Source organism: Monodon monoceros, unplaced genomic scaffold, assembly GCF_005190385.1.
Source record: "Monodon monoceros isolate NGI ecotype Baffin Bay Population unplaced genomic scaffold, NGI_Narwhal_1 Super_Scaffold_15, whole genome shotgun sequence".
Taxonomy (NCBI): Eukaryota; Metazoa; Chordata; class Mammalia; order Artiodactyla; family Monodontidae; genus Monodon; species Monodon monoceros.
Window position 1 is genome coordinate 18,221,282 of NW_021703771.1, and position 26,806 is coordinate 18,248,087.

Below are 26,806 nucleotides of genomic sequence, written 5' to 3' on the forward strand. Positions count from 1 at the left end.
GGGCTTCTTCTTCATCATACCCAATGTGGATCCCAAGCACAGTCTCTAGACTTTCTGGACACTCATCTTTGCCTCAGGGTCTGCTTCTTGAAGACCCAAAGCTGTGACAAGTAACAACCACCCCAAAGGAATTCCAGTTCTTTGGAAATGAAACTAAAGTCACTCTGGGAAATTTTCCAATAAAAAGACAGAGATTAAAAAATCATACTTAATGGATGGTCTAATGAGAAAAAGTAGCTCAGTATAAAAATAGACAGTCACAGTTTACCACTGTACTTTAATATGAATTTTACTGATGTGTTTCTTTTTTATTTCGGTAGTCACAAGCACTATGAAATTGTGAAATAGGGAAAAATATCCATAAAAATATTACTTTAATCTATCAACCTCTATACCAACCCCCTCGTTTCCTTCCCACCCCATGACATTACTTCTCTTCACTCTCAGTAATTTCCATACACGCACAGGAGATCCTTTCAACCCCCGTATATACGTGCCTCTCCGCCCCAGCTGCTCTCTCCCACTGGCGCTCTAGATCTTTTTCTATCACCAGTAATGCATTTACTCTCCATCAATCCTTCCTCCCACCTGGATTCCCACCATCCTTGGGACCCCCTGGGACTCACTTTGTGGTCCTGCCTGTGTCATGCTGTATCACCCCCCCGATGTCTTTTCTTCCTTCATGACTCAACTTACATTCCACATACGTTGGTCTCTCCCTTCTTGCTCCTCTCTCAGTTCACTGTACTCATTTGGCAAAAGCCACGCCTCTTGATAACCCCAACTATACAACTACCCAACACCTGCAATCGTGCAGTAGAATGTGGCTGTGCACACACATATACAAATACACACACCCCCTGCCTGGTCTCAACTTACACTCGTGGTCACTAACTGCACGCCGACGCTCCCTGCTGCAGTCTAACCCTCCAGGATTGCCTTTTCACATCTTCCCTCCTCCAACACCCCTGCCCCAACTTCACTGCCACCTCATCACATTGTACTTTACTTCTCAGAGTAAATGGAAGCAACCTCTCACCACTTCTACCCACCCACCAGTCTGCACCCACATCTCCCCCCTTCCTATCGGCTTGCCCACAGGCGAACTGTCCACGGTCCTCTCTGAAGCCAACTCTTCCCATGTGCACTGGATCCCAAGACAGCTCCTCTACTCAAGGACACTAGCAATTCTCCCCTCCATCATGCATTTCTGCCTGTCCACTGCATCTTTCCAAAGTGCATAAACATACTATTATTCATTCACAACTATTATTTCTCCCATTAAAACAAAACAAAGCAAAATAAAAGGCTTCTCCTAACTCCACTTCCATGCCAGCTACTGCCCCATTTTTTTCTTCCTACCTTTTACATGCTTTTCTCCAGGGGCATCTAGAGCTCGAAGTATCCAACTCCACTCCTCCTATCCTCACTCAGCTTGCCTTTCACAGCCACATATCCACGGAAACTGCTTGTCCAATACTGATGGCTTCCTTTCTGCTAAACCCAAAGGCCAGCTGTCAGTCCCCATCTCTCTTTATCCCTCAGCAGCAACTGATAGAGCAGATCAATTCTCCTTTACACACTGTCTTCACCTGGCTTTCAGGACCCCGCATACTCAGGTTTCCTGCAACCTTGCTCTGTCTTCTTTGCAGGCGACTCCTCTTCCGCCTGACCTCCTAAGGTTAGCATGCCCAGGGTTCAGGCCCTGCCTCCTTTTTCTCTAGATATGCTCTCTTGATAATCTTCATCAGTTGCAGAGAACATTATGCTTAGTGAAGTTAAGTCAGACTGAGAAAGACAAATACTATATAAAACTTCTGTGTGGAACCTAAAAAATAATACAAATGAATGTACATACAAAACAGAAAGACTCACAGACATAGACAACAAACTCGTCGTTACCAAGGGGAGAGAGGGGTGGGAGGGACAAACTACAAGTGTGGGATTAACAGACACAAACTACTACACATAGAATTGATAAGCAACAAGTATTCACTGTACAGCAAAGAGAATTATACCCAATATCCTGTAATCACCTATAATGGAATATAATCTGCAAAAAAAAATTTCACTATGCTGTACATCTGAAACTAACACAATATTGTAAATCAACTATACTTCAATTAAAAAAACCCAGACAAACATGGCTTCAAAAATATTCATCTTTAACATCTGAAACCTACAGTCCACACCACCCTCTTAACTCTACACTTTTCTACCTAACTGCCTCCTTGTTTTCTCTACTTGTGTGTAGAACAGACACCTCAAAACTATCACCTCGACAGCTGAACTCTTGGTCTTCTCCCCACCCCCAGATCTACTCCCCCTCAGCCTTCCCCATCCCAGCGAGAGAGTAACTTCATTCTCCCAGTTGCCATCATCCTCGATTCCTCTCACAACCCCAAACCGATCTTTTAGACTCTTGGTTCTGTCTTCTAAATATACCCTTACCCAACTGCTTCTCATCACCACCACTGCTGCCACACTGGTTCCAGCCCCATCACTTCTAGCCTGCACTCCTAACATCACCTTCTAACTGGGCTCTGAGCTTCTTCCTGTGTCCTCTACAGTGTGTGTATATGTTTGTATGTATATGGTCTATAAGGTATCAGCCAAAGAAATCTGTCTAAAGGATAATTAGATGAATCACTCTCATGCTCAAAACGTTTCACTGGCTCATGTTTTCACACTAAGAGTGAAAGCCTAAGTCTTTAAAATGCCCTAGAAAAGCCTACATGTGCCTCTCCCTTGACTCTCCGGTCTCATCTCCTACTCTCTCTGCCCATGCCGTATGGGCTTCCATGCTGTTCCCTGAACATGCCAGGCATCACTCCCTACTTCAGGACTTTTGCACTATTTAGTCATTTCATTTTTCTGGAATACGCTTCCCCCAGCTATCCACACGGCCAATTCCTTTGCCTCCTCCAAGTCTTTGTTCAAATGGCTCTCTCTCAAGGAGGCCTACTCTATCTTATTGAAAACTGTGACCTCCCCCACTGACGTTCTTGCTCTACCTTTAGTTTTCCTTAGCATATAACCTCATTTACTGATTTATTATGCATATTGCTAAAAGTCTATCTCTCCTCATCAGATGAAAGTTCCACAAAATGAGGGAGGGGAGATATCTTTGCCTACTTTGTTTACCAATGTATCTCAAGGGTCTCTAATATTGCCTGGACCAAGGTCGGTGCTCAAAAAATATTTGTTATGTGAATGGATCTGGATAAAGTAAACTTCAAAAATGTTGGTGGTTAGTTTATCTAAAATACATATAATAGAGTAAATAATATTAAAAACAAAATTTCATTTTCTTGATCCCGAAAGTACAGAATGAATACTCCTAAAACATTAATGAAACATTTTCACACTCCTCTTGATGATTCTAAAATTTGGGAAATGTTCCAAGTGTTTTTCCTTAACATTAAGCACTAGATCCAATGGGCAGTTAATTATTAATAACAATGAGTAGATGACAACATCACAAGCAGATGTCCCACAGAAACGAGAAAATAAGAGAACACAAGAGACTTCTTAGGAAAAGGGGTCAGAGGTCCGTAGGTTAAGAACAGGAGGAAAGGAAGCTTGCATTAAGCCAACAATCATATTCCTGTCTCTCCAGAATAGCCATCCCCCACTGCTGTTCTCCTGCACTCTCATACAGATCAGCCCTAGCCTTTCCATCTTACACACACAGATCGCTGCAGTGAAGACACACCAAAACAGACAGAAGAAGAGTCTTTAATGCTGAAAGAATTTTAAATATAGACAAAGTGGTCCTGGAATTGACAGTAGTAGGGAAAGGCACTTCCCTACTTTTTAAGCTAGAAGTGAATTTTCCAGTGAGGTTAGTTCTCCTCCGACAACTATCACCAGAAAACAATGATGGAATTGGTAACCTATTTGATTTAATCACAAAGAAAAGAACAAAATGCTTCTGGCTCTACTGCTCTCCCTTCCCCACTGGAGTCTTAAGGCAACAGAAATGTTGGTTTGACTTGAGCATTTCTATTTCTTTTACTAGTTGCTTGGGCTTCTAAGAGGAAAATTACCCTTTCCTTCTGCCAATATAGCGATAAGCAACTACATTAGGAAATAACTAACAGAGACACTGAGTATAAAAGTATGCATTCTTTGATCTATAAAACATCCTTACTCTCCAAGTCTATACTGAACTAATACCCAGATGGTTGACCCTCATTTATACGTTGCCATTTGCATTCTGAATTCATAGCTCTTCTCTGGCAAATATTTTGGATATTACAAAGCCAACCAGATGAGGAGGGGTTTGACTCTCCTATTTTATATTCACTTCCCATACTTTCTGGGTCTCGTTCAGGAAAACCTAGAACTTATGATGAAAAACCTCCTGAACTCAATTGAATTGAATCTTTCCAAGATGGAATGCAGTACCTTATGAGTAATTTTTTTCTATGAATAAGGGAAGTTCATGGAAGGAGGAAGGAAACAGGGAAAGTAGAGAACAAAGAAAATAAAATGATACACTATGTGTACAGAATTCTATCATGAAAAGAGTATATGATTACCTTTTTTCCTAGCCTGATTTGAGGTAGGAATGGATCTCAAGCTTTTGCTCTTCATAATGTCCTTTGAAGTTTTCTTTTCAAGATTAGAAAATGTCTTGAAGGGTGAACTGGGTTTGCCATACCCTGAGCTCCTAACTGATGCATATAATCCACTCTGGGGTTTTCTTTTAAATAAAGGAGGTGCACTTCTGGCCTTCTTGTATGGTAGCTGTTTACCAATTCCAGCCCCTTCTTCTCCAGAACTGAGTTGAGATCTAAAAGTCTGCATACAAGTACAAGCTCTTTAGTACTTAAACTTCGACTACAGTTGCAAATAAGATTTAACAGATAGCAAAACCGTACTGATTACTAAAGAACATAGTTCATAGAAGGCAAATCATTATATTAAAGTTCTCTAATTCATCCGAATTTTAGTATTTGGAAGCACATCTTCAAAGTCAGGAGTAAGACAAAGCAAAATAATAAAACAAAATAAGCTTGCCAGAAAGCAAGACATGTAATTACTAGAATCAACATGGAGGAGAGCAGGGAAGAACATGTTTTGAAATGACAAAAGTCTTAGCTTCTTTTTTCTCCAGATTTCTCAAGGTAAAAATTTATTAGTACCCTGCCTTATTCTATTGATACAAGGAGATAGTTTATGGTAAACACATAACTCAGAACTGTAAAATAAAAATGGAATACTGTGGTCATGGAGCCTATATAATCAGAATAAATCAAGAACAGAGAAAAAAGGAACCATGAAATATAAGTTTCTTAAGAGCTGCTAATAGCATTTATAGGAAATGTCAACTTACCTACTTTTGCAGAACACAAACTACTACAAAGATTGAAAAGCACTAGAATGACGAATACACTTTATTTTCTTATGTTACTCAAACTCTGGACTACCTTTACTAAAAAAATGAAAAATATAAAGAATGGCTTCAAGAAGAAAGCTAATGCTACGGTGCTATTTTTAAATTTGGGGACTACAGGGTGTTGTTATAGACTGCTCACAGATATCCAGGATCTACGTGGAGGTTAGTATGTAACCAATCCCACTAGCTTAAGAAGTACATACTTATCAATAGTATTTGTATAACTTCATTTATCAATATGTCAAATCAATTTGAATTATAAAAACTTACCTTATTTATTTTGTCATCCTGAGGTAATAATGAAGGACCAACAGATATTTTTTTCTTCAAAATATCAAGGTACATTTTATCTATTTGTTCTTCCACAGCATTTACTCTTGGATGGTTAGTTTCTCTACCTTCATTTGTTGCCTTTTCTAAAACTACATTCTCTTCATTTCTGTCCAAAAATTGGTTCACAGTTTGTGGTTCTTGAGACATAACATTTTGGTTCATATTAAGGGGTAAAGGTCTAACAAATTCAGATTCTTTATTCTCAGCCAGTTTCTTATAGCTATAAAACAAAACAGGACACAGAGAATGAACCCTATATAACTCCTCAAATATCAGTTTTATTAATATACACATACACGTGATACGTATAAAATACATTTACATGATTAATATATGAGAGTATTAAATATATCTAATATTTGTAACTTCAAATTAGGTCATTAATGTTAAATATATCATTTATAATTCTGGTTAACAGAGTATACTCACATAGCATCACATAATTGTTTTAAATTTCAGGTGATAATTGTAATGCAGTATAATATACAGGACTTCATGGTTGACTCTGAGACCTACTTCAAAGGAAAGCCAAACCAAACAAGACTGAGATTGGTTTTGTCTAAGAAAAATTTAAAAATGAATTTCTTAGTGGCCTTTTTGTAATATATCTTTTATCTATAGTATCTCATAAAGTCAACATGCATTTGAAGCAGGAAAAACATTTTACACATTTCTAGAAGAAACCAAGTAACCATAATTTACGTCAATGAGCCATAAAATATAAATATTAAAATGCATAATTTCATCACAGTATAGGAAAATTTTTAAGTAAAACAAGAAAAATCACTAGGATTTTGAAATAAAATCATCTCTGTGGTTTAAAACACTTAAATGCAATGTCACATTTCAGACCATTAGATTTTCAAAATATGGAAACTGTCCCTTAAGGAAATGTTATAAATGTGGTTAAATATCAGCATATCATGGGAGCTCCCAAAATACGGATATTGTCATTGTCAAATTACTAAATCATGGTCAATTAGGTCATTTAATTTTGTAATTTATAAAATAAGATTAAAGGGAAGTTTAAGAAGCTACCATTTTCATATAAGATAGATTGGCTTCCTGATAATTGTTAGAAATAATAGAAGTAGCTGGAATCATCAGAAAATATAATAGCTCTTTCCTTCTTAATGGTAGCAGAACCTGGCTAGCTGCTCATCAAAACTGTTCCCTGTTCTTGCTGTGAACCAACTAAACTACATTTCCTCAACGCCTTCAATCTAGATGGGGCCATTCACTAGTTCTGGCCTTTAGAATGTGAGTGCTATGGCGACAAGAACCTAAAATATGAGTCAGTGGCTTAGTGCTTGGGTTTTGGGTGGCAGGAAACTGACAGTAGAGGCTGGAGAGGTGACAACCCATGTTTTATAGCGACAAAACATTTGCTAAACTGTCACCTATAACAGTTTATAAGGCAGACCACATGGCTACCGAGTGTGGGGTACTAAGGAAATGGTAGGAGAGAACAGGCAGTTCTTAGGTGCTAGCTACTACTGGCTACTTTTGACAAGATATTATGAGAAAAAGATGAGCTCAAGATAGAATGGGCTGTTTTTTTAAGAAGAAATCAAAGGAAACAGAGTCTAGAAACTCAGGGCCTCTTAGGTTCACTCTCTGTGTCTGAACTCAAACAATAAGATTCAGCACTGAAAAATGCTATGAAAAAGCAAGACATCATGGGACTTCGTGGTTGAAAAGAGTGACTCAGTCCCTTGGCAAATATCACATTATAAGTGTCATCTTCAAACACAAGGTTATTGTTCCTAATAATATCCAGACAGCTGCAATTAAATTGAGAGAGAAAAAACAAAACAAAAGAACAAGGAAGCAAAGACATAAAGCAGACTTAAAACCTTTGTGTAGCAAAGAGTGTTTAGTGTAGTTGCTGGCACATGGGACTAACTGGAACCAAATAGATCAGAAGCCTAATAAACTTTCTGAAGTAACTAATTACAAAGAAACCACAACCCTACTATTAAAAAAAAAGACTAGAGACTTGTTTGGGAGCCTTAAAACCACCTGTAGGCAGAAAGTGGACGGAGAAACCAGTGCATCCTCCAAGATGGGCATAGCTTCCTCCCCTGAAACCCCCTTCAGTTGAAGCCAATGGTGATGAAATACAAGACAAATCCTTGAAGAACTGGAACCAGGAGCTATACGGAACCATATATATATATATACCTACATACATACACACACACACACACACACACACACACACACCCTGTATATATATATATATATATATATATATATATATATATATATATATATATGGTAGTTTCTCCTTAAGAGCAGAACAATGGCGTAATTAAGGAAAATTCCCATCTTCAAGGTAGGGGGTCTTTACAAGGTCTTTCACTGGATTTCAAAGTTGCATTACTGATGGCTGTATTTTCTTCATACTTTTCCTTTCTGAATGAGAAGGGTGTGGGTAATGAAGTATGTAACTTGTCTCTTTAATTCATTGATTAGTAGACAATGAGGAGCTATATTCAAACCTGATAAAGAGAACTGTGCTTCACCTGGAAATCCTGGCCTTTCAGATGGACAGAGTCCTGAATGGGACTTGAGCTGTTTGCTTTGAGGAGGGGCTGAGTAGGTCTTTGTATTCATAAGAGTAGAATGGATATTTGGCTATTAAAAGAGGAGATTCTTGTGGAGACTAGCTAGATGCCTACCAAATGCATTTAACTTTTCTTTCTGGGCACACAAGCAAACCATATTTCCCAGCCCTCTTGGACTCTGTTAGCTAGATGTGCTGGTTCTTACCGATAGAATGTGGACTGAAGTGATGTAACATTTCTGTGTTGAGGCAGTTAAAAGGAATTATGCTAAACCATCTTTTTTCTCTCCTTAGCAACTGTTTAGATGAGGCCATGAGAACCTTGAAACTGTGTGTTGATGACAGAAGCAGCCTGGGTCCCTAAATGACCATGTGGAGCAGAGTCCCGCCTCAACTCCACTGAGACACATGGAATTATCATGCGAGCAAGAAATACATTTTTGATGATGTTAAACTACTAAAATTTCAAGGATATTTTTGTTACAGCAGCTAGAATTACTTATCCTAATTTACTAAAAAGTTTTTTGATATGTGTACTAAAGTTTATACTACTGACATTTCTATAATTATTGTTATGCCTTTAATGTAAGTACGCTTGGCTCTCAGCTTTTAAAACACAATGTGAAAATCCTTATTTAGAACTCACATTATTAAAATGGTGCTACCTACGCCAACAAAGACACAGGATGTGTGAAAAATCTCTTCAGTAACACTAGCACAGCCCCAAACAGCAATGGTAAGTAAGCATAACTGCGCTTTAAAAATACTAACTAGCACTGCAGACCAGTGGAAGAATACTAGGCTTAGTATTCAAGTCGACGGGGTTTAGTGTAAGCTACGCTGCATCATTTTCTCTCAATTAGCACAAACGGAGGAACAAGGCCAAGAAATCACTGCAAGTGGATTTACAGGATGAGGATGGGGTTCAAGGGAGGCTCAAAAAGTTGTCTGTTGATAACACAAATGAACAAATGAATACATGCATGGATGACAGGCTTTTCACAGAAATATTTCATGGAGATCAAAGACCTGACAATCCAAGTGCATTCCTGGGTTATGGCCACATGATCTTGAACAATTTACTTAACCTCTTTAAGCTCAGTTTCTTGTCTATGAAATGGGGATAATAATGGAAGAGACCTCATAGAGTTGCTTTAAGATTAAATAAAATCTAGTATGTAAAGAACTCTGCACAGTACCTGGCCCACGGTAAGCATGTGATTAAAATACTAGCTGTCGTCATCATCACCATCGTCGTCATTACTGGCTCCTGTGAGAGCTCCACCACTAAGTTGGTTTACCTCAGTTTCATCGATAAAGATGCCTGACCTACTTATTCTGAGGATCTCATGAGATAAAGGGTGTGACACTCTAAGTGCTTCACGAATGCAAAGTGCAGCCTTACGACGAGGCTACTGTGATATGCTTCTCTGTGTTGGTGAATGACAGCCATGTCCCACAAGCTGTCATTAAAATGTACCAGAGCTGGAACATTTTCATGAAGCCCATTTTTCTTGTGACCCAAGAACTCACCCTGAAAGACAACAGCTGGTCTGTGACTAAGTGTAAAACTAACTGGCTTATAAAGAAGTGAATGGATGACTCAGCACAGAATAAAATTAATGTTCCCTCTCAGCATTCAAATCAACTGTCCCTGAGCTATTTAGAGCTGAAGGGATTTTATTTTTCAGTGGAAAGCTTTAAGACTACCTACCTAGTGGCAGCAACTTTTTAGTAGCATTTATTTTTAAATTTTACCATGAGAAGAATTTTGATAAACTAATTGAGTAAAACTAATGTGAAAAAAAAAACAGGAGTGACTCACAGGTAGACACATACCAGCTACACGTTAATCATTCATTAGGAATGGTTTTGTAGAACAAATGATTCTAAAAGTTCCCAGTGACAAAACAATAAACAAACAAACAACCTGTTCAATCCATTCCAAAAAAGTCATACCTGAGAGGTTGTAAAGCGAAACCACTGACCCCAAAGGAATCTATTCTGATGGGCTTCATCAGCTCCTCTACTGTGGGCAGATCTGAGAGGGGAGAAAAGTTAAAACAGCAACCAAAAATCTTATGTAAATTGCTTAACTTAGTGTCTAATACCACCAAAACCACATTTTCTCTGATTGACGTAGTTAACAGAACAGCACATACAATAATCCCAGTTTCCCCCTATAAGAAAATCTTCTTTGATATTCATATTTGAAATATATATTTACATATTTTATCTCTCTCTATATATATATATATATATACGTACACACATCAAATATATGTGTATGGGTGTATCCACAAATACACACACACTTACACACGTTAATTATATATTTAGTTGATCCCAAAATACTGTTCTCTATTTAAAAAGTAACTTTAGTATATGTTCATGGAAAAGTGTAAAAAATGTGAAAATACGCAACTGATTTCTTAATTCGGTCAAGGCATATTAGAGGAGGAACTGAAGTTTCATCCTATGTTCAGCTCTAACTTTATAGCTAAACCAGTGATTCCCAGATTTATACAAACGCTTTAAATTCAGATACTGAGAAACAATCACTAGAGCAAACTGCATTTAAATTATACCACACTGGAAACTGTCCAGAGAGGGTCTCAAACAAAGAAGCTTTTACCAGATTCTGTGGTAGAGATGTTTTTAGAGGACCCTTCATTTTCTTGAGGATGATCTTTTGCTGAGTTCTTGGTATTTTCCACTGCATTACTCTCAGGTCTTTGTTCATCTGCATCTCCCAAAGAATGGGCAATATGACAATAAGCCTGATGTAGTGCTTCAATGTCACTACTGCTCTGTCCATAAGAAACACCTGTTGAATTAAATGTAGTCTCTAGTATATTCACACAAATACCTAAGAAATATGGAACACTAACATTGTCCCTTAATCTATTAGGAATGGTGTACAAGCCTATAGGACAATACTGACGTGATCAAAATAGAGTGAAATACAAACCTGGGTCATGCGTGGCCACAGCCTACCAGCATGAATCACAGCAGGCTCAGGAACTCTTGTAGCGGGCTGAGATGTGTCCTGACGTGCTAACTGTAAAATATGACTCTACTAGTTATCGTCTCTTCCTACTACCCTTAATCGACCTCTCTGCATTGGATAAAACTATTACTAAATTTCTCAAATTGACACAATTTTTCAAGGATTCTGTCTCTCTTCTCTCTCTCTCTGCCTCATGGGGCCACCAAGCGTCTTGTACTCTGCATTTCTTCAACTGAAATTCAATCCTCTAGCTTTGCAAACCAATATGTTCCTACAGCCTGCTAAAGCTGCTATAATAGAAAGTGATTTCCTAGTAGCCAAACCCAGCCTTTAATTTTCTTCAACTTTTAAAAATTTTCTTCACCCTGTGAGACGTGTGACCCTGCCATTTTCCTGGGGACTGTTTCCTCTGCATAGCGCCTTCTTGTTCTTCCCACTGCTCTGATGGCTGCTTTTCCATCTTGTATGGTAAATGACTCATCTCAGGGCTCCTCCATCTCTTTTTAAAACCTCTCTTTTTTTCTGGGGGGTGCGGTGGTAGTGGAGTGGATAACTTCATCAAGACCCTTCACTTAATAACTGCCCATGTGCACGTGACTCCCAAATCTATGTCTTTTGTCTTTATCTCTTTTTTGAACATTAAACTTCCTGACAAGGAGACTGTTCTATAAGCAAATCATATCTAATACATCCTCGAGTGAATTAATCATATTCCCCAACAAAATCTGTTCTGCTACTAGTACCTGCTATTTTGGCTGTGGTATGATCAGTCACCCAGTCATCCAAAATAGGAGACGTGATGTCACTGTTCACTCTTCCTTCCCTATTAACCTCCTCCTCTTCCCACTAACTGATGAATACACTCTAGAGGAAATAATTCAAAGGATCTAATGACAACAATGATCTAAGACTTTTATGAGTATTTTCTTACTAATTTTGTACTCTTCACTACTAACAGTGGAATTTTCAAAATTAGAGAAAAGAAAAAAGTGCTATAGAAGAGTGGAAAAAACAAAAAGAGAGAAATATGGTGACCAGTCTCCTTTTCTCTTGATACCCATGAACTAATCAATTAATGCCTAAAAATATTTACAAGAGCATATACAGCCTCCTCTTCCTCTATATGATGTGTAAGTTGCATAGTATAAAATTCTGAGGAACTATTTTCAACTCTAAACATAAGAGGGAGCCAAGTGCCACACATGATTGTGTAAGAATGCCTCACAATGGGATATCTTTCTATCTACTGCTTCAGGTCACCACTGTTATTTGGAGCATGCCCAATAAAGGAATAGATTTGATTAAATACATTAAAAACAAAAAAGTGGAGGATACCATGAGATCAGAATCACTGACAGTTTTAGCGGCAGGGATATTCAGTAGGACTTGAGGAAAAAGACCTTGCCTGCTAAGCTAAGCCTAATGGTCCCCAACCCCCGGGCCATGCCATGCATGGCCTGTTAGGAACCGGGCCACACAGCAGGAGGTGAGCGGCAGGCGGGTGAGTGAAGTTTCATCTGTATTTACAGCCGCTCCCCATCGCTGGCATTACCGCCTGAGCTCCACCTCCTGTCAGATCAGCGGCGACATTAGCTGTCCACTACCGGACAGCAACCAAAATGAGATTACAGAGTAGGCTGGATGTAAGCAACACACTTTGGGTGTCACTGTCTACCATCACCCCCAGATGGGACCATCTAGTTGCAGGAAAACAAGGTCAGGGCTCCCACTGATTCTGCATTATGATGAGTTGTATAATTATTTCATTATATACTATAATGTAATAATAATAGAAATAAAGTGCACAACAAATGTAATGTGTTTGAATCATCCCGAAACCATACTCCCCCGCCCCCCGCCTATGGAAAAACTATCTTCCATGAAACCGGTCCCTGGTTCCAAAAAGGTCGGGGACCACTGCCCTAAACCACCTGTCAGATTCAGAGTAGCGTGACTGAGGGAGAGAATGAATTTTTATGAAGAAAGGGAAAAGGCACAAGGTGTTTTGTCTCCTCTACAGAAATACCAGGATGCTTAATTATCTTCAGAGTATGTATAAAAGAAATGATCCCAGTGGCAAATCGCACAGCAGCACTGAATGCTCATACCAAATTTAACACGTGTGAGGTGTCAGAAAGAAGAGGCTCTGGCTTAAAGCAACAGCTGAGCAAACATGCAGAAAAGCAACGACCTAAAAGTTAGAAATCAGAAATGGAAGATCGAGTGGTATTATGGGCTGCTCAGAAAACAGAGCAAGGGAAAGGCACTTTTCTCCTAATTTGAGTCATTAACCCAACTGATGTTAAAAATAATTCCAGGGTCATATATGTTAACTTTTTTCATGCATTTTATAGAGAAAAGGGCTGACTTCTCTGCATGTATTTTATATATCACCACAAGTCAAAAATGCCCAATTTTTTTCCACTTTAGGAGGTTGAAAAGGGTCAAATCCTACTGGGCAGAGGCAAGGGTCCCGTTGTGGAGCCACACTGTCCTCCTGTGACTGCTCTGGTCATGCAGCCACAGCACAAAATGGTACCTGCCCTTGAAACAAATGAAAACAAGCAAAAGGCTAGATCTGGCCCTCATTTTACAGTTACCAACCATTTTAAGACAATAAAGCACAAGTTTCATGAATAGTATTATCAAAAAAGAGATAATCTTTGACAACATATTACCTAAACGGAGACTGCTTAATACTGGAAGACACCTGGTAAACAAAAAACAAGCCACTGATCTTTTCAGTTTTTAAACCAAGTTCAGGTGCTGATTTGAAAATTTTCAAGTGTATTTTTTGAAATGCTAGGTAAATTCAATACCTCACAGCCAAAAGGTATTTATACTCTATGCCTTCAGGTTCTTTATTATAATTTGTACTCTTAACAGAGTGTTGATATAAATAATAATGATGAGAACCACACAGTTGCCACTGCTTGTTGAATCTTAACAATATACTAGGCACTATATATTAACTCAGTTGATCATCACAAGAGCTCATTTTAAAGAAGAGGAAACAGGCTTAGAGGCATTAATTGTCCAGTGTCATGCAGCTGGTAACTGGAAAGGCTGGGAATATGAATCCAAGGCCACAAGACAATAAGATTATACTTACACTCTTCTAGTAATTGACTTACCAAATTATTTCAGAGTCAAGAACATTTAAGAAATAAGACCAAGAAAATTTAGCTTTATATAACTGACCTGGATCATCTTAATAGAATTTTTGCTTCCAGCAATACATTTTTTATTTCTGAGTTTTTCTTATAACCTACAGCAGCGGTTTTCATACTGAGTTTTACAAAACAGTTTTCAGAGAAAATCACGGGTTCCACAGACATTTGACTGAAATTTCATTTTAAAACACAAAAACTGTAATAAAAAATAATCTGCACACTCAAATGTGCCATTTATGTAACTGTAAAGAGCATCAGAGTGATAACTCTTGCCTCTGGCTTTGTTTTCATGTGTATCTTAGAATAAAGCTTCTCTGGCCATCCTGTACATAAAAGAACCCTCTACTATGCATCACTGATTAGAAAAGCTGTAGCTCTACACTGGTCTTTTAAAAGAATCCATATCTGCTTACTGAAAGAAGTGCAAGTGGATTGACCATCACAGCACATATGTGACAAGTACTTAAATAAAAACAGCAGTAAGAATGAGGAACATGTGCTCAGCACATGCTTTCAGCATGGTGGAATATTCACTTGGGTAGTAACAAGTAAATGAGTAACATGTCTTGATGGAAAAATTCTGTTCTAATTTTTTTTACGTTTTAAAATGGAAGTGGATGAAACAAGATAGTGGTGACTCTTGGAACGGCACTGACTAGAAATAAAAGATCTGAGTGGACTTTGTGGTTTTGATCATGTTTGGTTTTCTCATCTGGTTGCTGGTTACATGGATGTGTTCAGTATTTGAAAACTCATCAAGCTATGATGATAGGTGAATTATTATACAAGTATATTATACTTCCATAGAAAAGTAGAAAAAAAATAAGAAATAAAATAAAAATAAAATGCAAGCAGATGTTCAGAGTTGGTTAGTGATTTATCATTTCTATTGTTCTTTTTTTCCAAGTGTCTGGGTTGGTTTAGTTGACCATACTGGTCAACTGAGACTTGCAAAAAAGCAAGTTGAAAAGTTCCCATTTGCACTTGTTTATCTGGTAAACCAAGAAAACATTCATATTATACAACAAAAACAAAATATACAGACATATTGGAAGTCTGATGATATAAGAATGTAACAAATATCTAGAACTTTTAATTTTAAGAATTTCAAAGGACCATTACTACTCTCACTAACTTTATAAGTAAATGTCACATATGTAAACATTTATATTTATACTGATAAAATACATTTTTTATCTATATAGAGGTACTACCTAAGATTCCATTTAGAGGTAAGAGTTCCACTGCTTTAAAAAAAGTTTGAAAAGGCACTATCTTCAAGGTCTTTTAGGATGTGATCTAGCTTTTGCCTACACAGAGGGAACTATGGAAACGCACAAGACCGAAGTCTCAATTCTCTGATGCATGGCAAATTTAATGGAACACTCGGGGGGGGTGGGGTACAGAAAATGAGTCAATATTCATCTACAATACTATACTTTGTAACAACAGCATTCATTCATTTATTAACAAGTATATATCTTAAAACACACTTTACTCAGCCTACTAGCATTATGTGTCACAATTAGCAAGTTCAGATTATTTAAGTTGTTAAATATAGTAGCAAATATGATACTGAAAATTTTATTGTTGACACAGTCCACCAAAACTGAATCAAGAATAAATAGATAATTTGATCAGACCAATCACTAGAACTGAAATAAAATTTGTAATAAAAAAACTCCCAGGCTTCCCTGGTGGCGCAGTGGTTGAGAGTCCACCTGCTGATGCAGGGGACATGGGTTTGTGCCCCGGTCCGGGAAGATCCCACATGCCACGGAGCGGCTGGGCCCGTGAGACATGGCCACTGAGCCTGCGCGTCTGGAGCCTGTGCTCCACAACAGGAGAGGCCACAACAGTGAGAGGCCCATGTACTGCAAAAAAAAAAACAAACAAAAAACCAAACCAAAACAAAAAAAACTCCCTGCAAACAAAAGTCCAGGACTGGATGCCTTCACTAGGGAATTCTACCAAACATACAAAAAAGAACTTATACTGATCCTTCTCAAGATCTTCTAAAAGACTGAAGAGGAGGAAACACTCCCATAGTCATTCTATGATGCCACCATCACTGATTCCAAAACCAGACAAAGACACTACCAAAAAGGAAAATTAGAGGCCAGTATCTTTGATGAATATAGATGCGAAAATCCTCAACAAAATATTAGCAAACCGAATCCAACAATACATAAAAAGAATCAGACACCATGATCAAGTTGGATTCACCCCAGGGTCACAAGGATGGTTCAACATATGCAAATCAAGCAATGTGATACACCACATCAACAAAAGAAAAGACAAATGATATGATCATCTCAACTGCTGCAGAAAAAGCATTTGATAAAACTCAACATCCATTCAGGAAAAAACTCTCACCAAAGTGGGTACAGAGGCAACATATCTCAACATAATAAAAGCTATTTATGACAAACCCACAGCCAACATAATACTCAACAGTGAAAAGCTGAAAGCCTTCCCACTGAAATCTGAACACGATAAGGATGCTCACTCTCACCTCTTCTATTCAACATAGTTTTGGAAGTCCTAGCCACATCAATCAGACAAGAAAAAGAAACAAAAGGGATCCAAATTGGAAGGAAAGAGGTAAAACTGTCATTACAGGCAGATGACATGATACTCTATATAGAAAACCCTAAAGACTCCACACCAAAACTATTAGAATTAATAAATGAATTCAGCAAGGTAGCAGGATACAAGATTAGTATACAGAAATCTGTTGCATTTCTTTACACTAACAATGAAATATCAGAAAGAGAAAATGAAAAAACAATCTGTTTTAAAAATGTATTAAAAAATACCTAGGAATAAATCTTACCAAGGAAGTGAAAGACTTATATGCTCAGAACTATAAAACATTGATGAAGGAAATTAAAGCTGATTCAAAGAAATGGAAAGCTATCTCATGTTCTTGGACTGGAAGAAATAATATTGTTAAAATGGCCATACTAGTAACTGAAAGCAATTTACACATTTATGTGATCCCTATCAAATTACCCATGACATTTTCACAGAACTAGAACAAATAATCCTAAAATTTATATGGAAACACAACAGGCTCAGAGTTGCCAAAGCAAATCTGATGGAAAAAAACAAAATTGAAGGCATACCTTCCAGACTTCAGACAATACTACAAAACCACAGTAATCAAAACAACATGGTATTGGCATAAAAACAGACATATGGATCAGTGGAACAGAACAGAGAGCCCAGAAATAAATCCGCACACCTATGTTCAATTAATCTTCAATAAAGGAGGCAAGAATATACAATGGAGAAAAACACAGTCTCTTCAGCAAGTGGTATTGGGAAAGCTGGACAGCCTCATGTAAATCAATGAAGTTAGAACACACCCTCACACCATAAACAAAAATAAACTCAAAATGGCTTAAAGACTTATAAGACATGACACCTTAAAACTCCTAGAAGAGAACATAGGCAAAACGTTCTCTGATATAAATCACAGCAGTGTTTTCTTAGGTCAGGCTTTCAAGGCAAAAGAAATAAAAGCAAAAATAAGCAAATGGGACCAAATCAAACTTATAAGCTTTTGTACACAAAGGAAACCATAAACAAAACTAAAAGCAACCCATGGAATGGGAGAAAATATCTGCAAATGATGCAACTGACAAGGGCTTAATTTCCAAAATATACAAACAGTTCATACAGCCTAATATCAAAAAAACAAACAACACAATCAAAAATGGGCAGAAGACCTAAACAGACATTTCTCCAAAGAAGCCATACAGATGGCCAAAAGGCACATGAAAAGATAGGGATATTGCTAATTAGAGAAAGGCAAGTCAAAACTAAAATGAGGCCATTATCAAAAAGCCTACAAATAATAAGTGCTGGAGAGGGTGTGGAGAAAAGGGAACCCTCCTACACTGTTGGTGGGAATGTAAGCTGGTCCAGCCACTATGGAGAACAGCAGAGAGGTTGCTTAAAAAACTAAAAATAGAGTTACCATATGATCCAGCAATCCCATTCCTGGGCATATATCTGGAAAAGATGAAAACTCTAACTCAAAAAGACACATGCACCCCAATGTTCATAGCAGCACTACTTACAATAGTCAAAACATGGAAGCAACCTAAGTGTCCATCAACAGATGAATGGATAAAGAAGATGTATACACACACACACACACACACACACACACACACACACACACACACACAATGGAATACTACTCAGCCAAAAAAAGAATAAAATAACATCATTTGCAGCAGTATAGATGAAATTAGAGATTATTATACTAAGTGAATTAAGTCACAAAGAGAAGACAAATACCGTATGATACCACTTATATGGAGAATCTAAAAAACTGATACAAATGAACTTATTAGCAAAACAGAAACAGACTTACAGACATAGAAAACAAACTTTTGGTTACCAAATGGGAAAGGGGGGAGAGGGATAAATTAGGAGTTTGGGATTAACAGATACACACTACTGTATGTAAAATAGACAAACAACAAGGACCTTCTGTATAGCACAGGGAACTATATTCAGATCTTGTAATAACCTATAATGGAAATGAATCTGAAAAAGTTATATATACACATACGTGTGTATGTCTATACACACACACACACACACACATAATTTAATCACTGCTGTATTCAGTGAATATAGCAGTGACACAATACAACACTGTAAATCAACTATACTTCAATAAAAAATGTAAAATTTTATTGATATAACTATGACATATATTATATCACATACATTTCCCTAGAAATGAAGTCAATTAGTCATAGAATATTACATATTTAGAGAACAGCTACTTTGTCCCTCTTACCTGTTCCTGTCATTTCATTATCAGTCATATCTGGCAGTGCTTCTGGATTAGTTGTTGCTCTCTCCTGGTCATCAAGGTTGACCTCTGCAACAGAGTCTAATGAATCAAGCAGCACTACTGGAATAACATAAAAGAAAAAAATATTAGGAATATAGAGAAGCTTGTATGGTTCCATAAACAAAATATTTAAATTGTATGCAATCTGTATAAAAACAAAGATAAATCTTTACATATAAAGAATACATAATCATAGATCTAAAAGAAGCATTTTATTCTTATATACAACAGAGTAGGCTTACGTCAACACATATCTATGCTTATATACAAGTCTAATTTATGTTTATATGTAAAAGGCAAAAGGCCTGCAAAAAATAACAAAAAATTTTTTCTTCCTCCAATTTTATTGACGTATAATCGCCAATTAAAAACTGTATATATTTGAGATCTATGACTTGTTGATTTGATAAACATACACATTGTGAAATAATCACCAAAATCAAGATAATTAACATATCCAATTACCCTTTTTTGTGTATGTGGTGAGAACACCTAATATCTCCCCTCTCAGCAAGTTTCAAGTAGTATACAACACTAACTATAGTCACATTGTTGTGCATTATTTATCTCGCATAACTGAAACTTTGTACCCCTTAACCAACATCTTCCTATATCCCCCAACCCCAGCCTCTGGTAACCAACATTCTACTCTGTTTCTAGGAGACTGACATTTTTAGATTCCACATATCTGAGAATATGCAGTATGTCTTTCTTCATGTGGCTTATTTCACTTCATGTAAATGTCCTCCACATTCATCCATGTTGTTGCAAATGGCAGGATTTCTTCTTTTTTTAAAGTGAAATATTATGCATGTAAATACATATACATATTACATATACATGTGTAATATTATATATACTACATCTTCTTTATTCATTTGTCTGTTGATGGACATTTAGGTTGTATCCATACCTTGGCTACTGTGAATAATGCTGCAATAAACATGGGAGTACAGATATCTCTTCCAGATATATATCTAGAAGTGGGATTCTGAATAAGGTAGCTCCACTTTTAATTTTTTTCAGAAACTTCTATACTGTTTTCCATAAAGGCTGTGCCAATTTACATCCCTACCAACAGTGCACTAGAGTTCCCTTTTCTCCACATCCTCGCCAAAACTTATTTTTTCCTCTTTCTGGTAACAGTCATTCTAACAGGTGTGAGGTGATATCTCATTGTGGTTTTGATCTGCATTTCCCTGATGATTAGTGAACTTCAGTATCTTTCCATACACCTGTTTGCCCATTTATATATCTTCTTTTGAGAAATGTCTATCTGGGTCCTCTGCTCACTTTTAATTTTTTGTTGTTGTTGTTACTGAGTTGCATGAGTTTTTTGAATATTTTGGATATTAACCCTTTACCAGATACATGGTTTACAAATATTCTGTCCCACTTTATAGGTTGCCTTTTCACTCTGTTGTTTCCCTTGCTATGCAGAAGCTTTTTTTAGTTTAATGTAATACCATTTTTTCTATTTTTGCTTTTGTTGTCTGTGCTTTTGGGGTCATATCCAAAAAATTATTGCCTAGTGCAACATCAAGAAGCTTTTTTCCTATGTTTTCTTCTCATAGTTTTGCAGTTTCTGGTCTTATATTTAAGTCTTTGATCTATTTTGAGTTGATTTTTGTATGTGGTGTGAGATAAGGATCCAATTTCATTCTTCTGCACGTGGATGTCTAGTTTTCTGAACACAATGTATTGAAGAGACTATCTTTCCTCATTGTATATTCTTGGCACCCTTGTTGAAGATCAGGTGACACAGATGCATGGATTTATTTCTGGGCTATTCTGTTTCATTGCTTTTGTTTTTGCTTCATTGGTTTTATATGTCTGTTTTTATGCCAGTACCATACCGCTTTGGTTACTATAGCTTTGTAATACATTTTGAAATCAAGGAGTGTGATACCTCCATGCTTTGCTCTTTCTCAAGTTTGCTTTAGCTATGTGAGGTCTTTTGTGGTTCCATACAAATTTTAGGATTGTTTTTTCTATTTCTGTGAAAAATATCATTGGAATCTGATAGGGATTTCACTCAATCTGTAGGTCACTTTGGGTAGTATGAATGTTTTAACAGTATTAATTCTTCCAATCCATGAGCACAGAATATCTTTCCACTTATCTGTGTGTTTTCAACTTCTTTCCTCAATGTTTTATAGTTTTAAGCATAATTTACCTCATTGATAAAATTTATTCCTAAGCATTATATTCTTTTTGATGTCACTGTAAATAGAATTGCTTTTCTGTAGTTTTCCTGAGGAATATTTGTCTGGTTTTGGTATCAAGGTGATGCTGGCCTTACAGAATGAGTCTGCAAAAATTCCCTCTTCCTGTATTTTTTGGAAGAGTTTAACAAGGACTGATATCAATACATCTTTGAATGTCTGGTACAATTTATCCATAAAGGCATGCTGGGCTTTTAAAAAATAAGTACTCTTAAATACAACAGGAAGAATTTAAGGTAGCCATAAGGAACGTATTATTGAGAAAATGTGTAAAGCTTAATTCATCAGAAAATATTTAAAAACAAAAATAGTAATTTATTCAGAATTATTTAGATGTAATTCTGAACAGACCAATTTTTTGCCAATGAAAATTTAGGAATATATATAATATTTACCATTAGCCAGCATGCCAGTTTTCTCTTCTTCCTAAATTAAAAAAAGAAAATAGTTACATGATTTGAAACTGAAGTTACACGAAATGACTGCAATGCAAAAGAATAACAAAATTTGAAAGCCAGTGCTTTACTCCATGATGAAAAGATTGAGAAACGTGCTTTCTAGATTTCTTTCATCACACTCATTCACCGACAATTCTATAAGACTAGAGAATGTAGTTGTGAGAGAACGTCTAGAAGTCTCTTCAGAACCTTGGTGATTACCAGCAATTAATTCAGGCCTTTATAAGCCTTGTTTAAAGTATCTCAATGCCACCTGTTCATCCACCTTGCTCAGAAATTCTCCTACTTTACGAACTCCAAGATAACATGGCTAGTTCACGTAAGATTCCTGCTATTATAATATCACCATTTTCCCTATTGATCAAAATTAATGATCAAATATAAGTTGCACTCATCATTTCATCTACATTTTAAGACAAAATCTTCAAAAAAGGCAGGCCATCAAATGGCAAGATAGTTGAAATTTGTCAAAATTATAGGTTCCCTTAGAGTAAGTTTTCTAATTGTGTCACCTATATTCTCCACCTGGATAGGCAGTGTATAGGATCCACCCATAAGAGCAGAGCTTTCATTCCTTCCTATTTTGACCCTTACTCAGACGGCTCTCTACTAGGCTTCCACATTTAGGTGGACACTTTTTTATACAGACTATACTTTCTTAATATACCAAACTATTGTGCCCTCTACTGACCTATTTATTTTTCTAGTAGAAATTACTGTAATACAAAGTATTGTAATTGCCATATTCCAAGTATGAATCCCATTAACTTTCTAAGCATAATTATCAGATCGCTTTAACCTTCATGTATTTCTAAGGTCATATTCCTTTCTCCCACAAACTGAGTGACATAATGATACCAAGGAAAAGTACTAGGTAAATTAAAAAATAAGAGTATTTCTTAATACCCAGAAAGTGATCCCTGCTTTTATTTAGAGTCTATGGTTTCATATATGTTCAAAACATCTAGTCCTAACACAGTTGCAAAAGAGACTGTATCCAGATCAAAACCAACATAACAAATAGTAATTGTCCTACTGGTTACTATTAGGTAGCTTCAAGGATAAGTTCTGTCTGGCAGGCAATATGGAATAGTACCCTTAGCCAGTCTTGGTAGCCAATTCTTGGTAAGAACTGAGAAACAAGAGAATTAGAGTACAACAACACTGAATATGAATGGAATAGTTTAGTTTACAATCTTAGCCCAGTAAGTTTCAGACAGTAATGTCACTATTAGCATAAATACTGAGGCAGCTATGTATTGCACTTCACAAGGACAAGACCTACCAAAGAAAAGTATAGTTTAATATACCTGTTTAAAAATTAGATTTGAGATTTTAATGAAGTTTTCAATTTCTAAAGCTTAAGGAAACTTGCCAAAAGAAATCTTTCAGAAAATCATCAACTGCCATGTATTTCATTAAGATTTAAATTTACACCTGAGTTAAGAAAACGTCTGAGTATTAAGAGACCTATAACTTTACAACAATGAGCTAGACTATAAAGAACTCTGTATTTTGAGCTCTTTATACAGCAACAGTCAGCTAAGGTGATGAAAGAAGTCTCCAAACTGTCAAACATATAATTGATACATACCTGTTTAGGTACATTTATTTTTTCTGATTTGGAATTTTCTTTGGAATTAGTCTCTTCTTTAGGAGCCAAAGGTGCATCAATATCCTCCTCATCTTCAAAATCATCACTATAATTTTCTGAAGAAAATAGTTTTAAAAATACAAGGATCATACTGTCAAAAAAGTCAAATTCCATGAAAATATTACTGATTTCCAAAAGAAGTATGCATAAGAATAATTTATTTAAATGTTAACATAAAGATACCTTGAAGAACATACTTTTTTGGGCAAAGATTTAAAGAGAATTCAATTCGTAAGACTTGGGTTTTATTTTTGTACTTTCAAACAGTTATCAGTTTTACATTTTTAATATTTTGTATAATTAACCAACTGAAAATTTCTAGAGCTGTTCAAGAAATTTTATCTTTAAAACAAACTTCAATTACTTGATTTTTTAAAGACAAAAATCTCAAAATTGCTTACTTATAAAAGGGAGCACTTTTGTGAAATCTTGACACTCTTAAACAAAAGGTTGGATTTTGCTTATTTTTTTAAGTTGATTTTTTTTGTCTTTATAGGTATCTCTTCTGTAACACTTAAGCAGTACTTATGAAAGGTCTATCTCTGACCCCTCCCTCAGGTAAATACTAGCCTTATATGACCTCCACTACTTCTTAATCCTGGGCACTTCTCAGCTAAAGTCCCACATTATATCTCAATGGCTTTGTAGCAGAAGGGAAACGTGTGTCCATGTTAATATGATGCCATCAAGCTACTTATGGCAAAGGTGGGCAGGCACTATCTGGCCAGGATCTCTTCATCAATTTTTAATTCGTTGTTTACAGCCGTTAACTCAAAGGACTGACTGAGATTTGTGGGCTACAGAACAGGAATGGCCTTTTCAGATTGGAACTGATCATGCATAATCTTATTTGTATTTCAAAAGTCAGACAGGATGGCCTGATGGGAGAAAGACTGCACGAGGTACAAGAGAGTCTGCTTCTGGAATGGCCATCCTTCAGTCCTCTCTTAGAAGAGAGGGGACAACTTGAATGTGATTAACAATGGAAGTCTGAAAATAATTAAGTTAAATAGGGGTGCTTTCAGTGAGATCTACTTACAGAAACATCTCCATGTTAGTTCATAAGGAATACAATGGTGGAACAGCATGGGTATTGTTACTTAGGTAGATAAGCTAGGTGAGTTGGTTAACTACATCAATATCTACACTCTGAGGACGAGAAGCACACCTTTCCTTCTCTTCTATATGAGAAAGAACACTGCCTGGGATTTTCTAAATATCAGTAGACATAATTCAATTCACAAAACAGTTACTGAGAAATTACCTTGTATTAGACAAATTCTAGATGCTAGGACCAATAACAGATGATTAAGATCCTAATATTCTAGTGGGAATCACTGAATTTTAAGTACCTCAGTGATTAGTCTTTCTTAAGTAAAGATGATAAACAAGGAGAGAGGAGATAAGGGAGAGTATGACAATGAACTCAGACAACTACTTGAGATTTGGGAACCATCTGAAATCAATGGAGGGGGATGCAGCGTTTGTGTCACTGCAAAGAAGCAGTATAAGAAACAGTTTGGGTAGTGTGGCATAGCGCTTAGAGCATGACCAGGAGCCAGAAGACATGGATTCAATTCCTGGTTCTACTGTTTTCATCTGTAGAACCAAAAGCAGGTCACAAACCCTCTTTGCCTCATTTTTCCCATCTGTAAAGTAGGGATGATAACAGTACTTATTTCAGAGGGTTGCTGAGGAGATTAAGAGTTAGTGTTATGTAATATGTAGTATATATTAGTGTTAGCCATTATGTTTAGCAGTAGTAATTATCTTTGTTACTATTATTATAGCTTGTGTTGCACTTAATCTGAATTGAAAGTTAATAAAGCCAAATATTATTTCTGATTAAGTAAAGTCCTAATCTAATGTGCATTTTTCAAAACTACATTTTGTTAGTTGCACTTACTAACTGAATAGTCTGTAGGCAAATACTATTGTCCAACATATAAAAGACCAACCTCCTCCTCATGAATTTGTCATGATTAAACTAGGTTTGAAGCAAGAAGGAAATGCCACTGGTAGTCACAGAGAGAAATGAGACAGGACAAGAAATAACAGGAAGGAAAATAGCATATCAGAGATTTCTGAAAGAAACACCAAGGGAAATTAAGTTTATATAAAAATGAAAGAATAAAACCCAATTGAAAAGGTGGTTCTCATATGAAAAATATCAGAGACAATAATATCCAGCTCTTTCACACTGTTTGGGAAACAATGAGAATATTAATTTTTATCGTTCTGACCTTTTGACAGGAAGATGTTACACATGTTATATGTTTCTACTATCACATTCCATACCCTTGTAACTTTGAAAATATTATTTGCATAAATAGAAAATAGGTAAACAATTCTCAATGTAAAAGATCTAAAAGATACATTTTAGCGACATTTTTCATTCTCTGTTGGAAAATTTGGCTGTGAATTTTAATTTAAGTATGATGCAATCTAGAGGACTTTCTCCTCTACCATCTTGGATATTAAGGACTTTGTAAATAATGAGTAAAATGGACAAAATATATGAAACAATTGTCTTCAGACACTGGACAATCGATAGCACAAAAATATGATTCCCAAGAAAGATAACAAGTGAGCTGAGCCCTACGTTCACTAGAAGGTATTTACATCCTGGAGCGCTGAGCAGGGAGGAGGAGATCAGGAAGGTCTCACTGTGTTAAGGATACAGAGATAAGAGTACAGAAAAGACAAGGTGATTAGAAGCTGCAGGGGAATGATAGAGAAGGTACTGATGCAGAAATAGAGCACTAGAAATCTACATGGAATCGATTTCTGAATCTTTCCTGGAGTCTTTCCTGAATACTGAGTCATGTATATGCAGCTGGAGCAGAGAATAACTGGGAAGCTGCAGGCTAGACAGACAGTTCCCAGAGTTCGCACAGGGTAAGGAGATTCTGAAGCTCTAACCAGCTTAAGTGGAAAAAATCCTCATTGTCCAGTAGGGGCATTCAGTGGAAATCTCAGGAGGGCTGTGCGTGAGTGGCAGGGTCAAACTCTGCTAGACTAAGTAAGGATCCTCTTGACGTCTCCTAACAAAGCAGAAGAAAAGGCTTGAAAGGATCAAGCTATCTGCCATAACAAAGCTC

General features: G+C 36.7%; 1 protein-coding gene across 3 annotated transcripts in view; it reads right to left on the minus strand.

Annotated features, from left to right (window-relative positions):
- The window catches only part of CEP162 (centrosomal protein 162), a 91,624-nt gene that overhangs the window by 45,377 nt on the left and 19,441 nt on the right, over positions 1 to 26,806 (minus strand). For 2 of the 3 annotated variants that reach the window (XM_029223908.1, XM_029223906.1), the window contains 7 exons: positions 23,646 to 23,761; positions 21,989 to 22,019; positions 19,312 to 19,428; positions 10,942 to 11,133; positions 10,266 to 10,347; positions 5,675 to 5,957; positions 4,545 to 4,806 (listed from right to left, as the gene is read on the minus strand). In XM_029223908.1, the coding sequence (XP_029079741.1) occupies positions 4,545 to 4,806; positions 5,675 to 5,957; positions 10,266 to 10,347; positions 10,942 to 11,133; positions 19,312 to 19,428; positions 21,989 to 22,019; positions 23,646 to 23,761 (1,083 nt within the window). The remainder of the gene's footprint in view (positions 1 to 4,544; positions 4,807 to 5,674; positions 5,958 to 10,265; positions 10,348 to 10,941; positions 11,134 to 19,311; positions 19,429 to 21,988; positions 22,020 to 23,645; positions 23,762 to 26,806) is intronic. The other variant, XM_029223907.1, reaches the window with a different exon arrangement.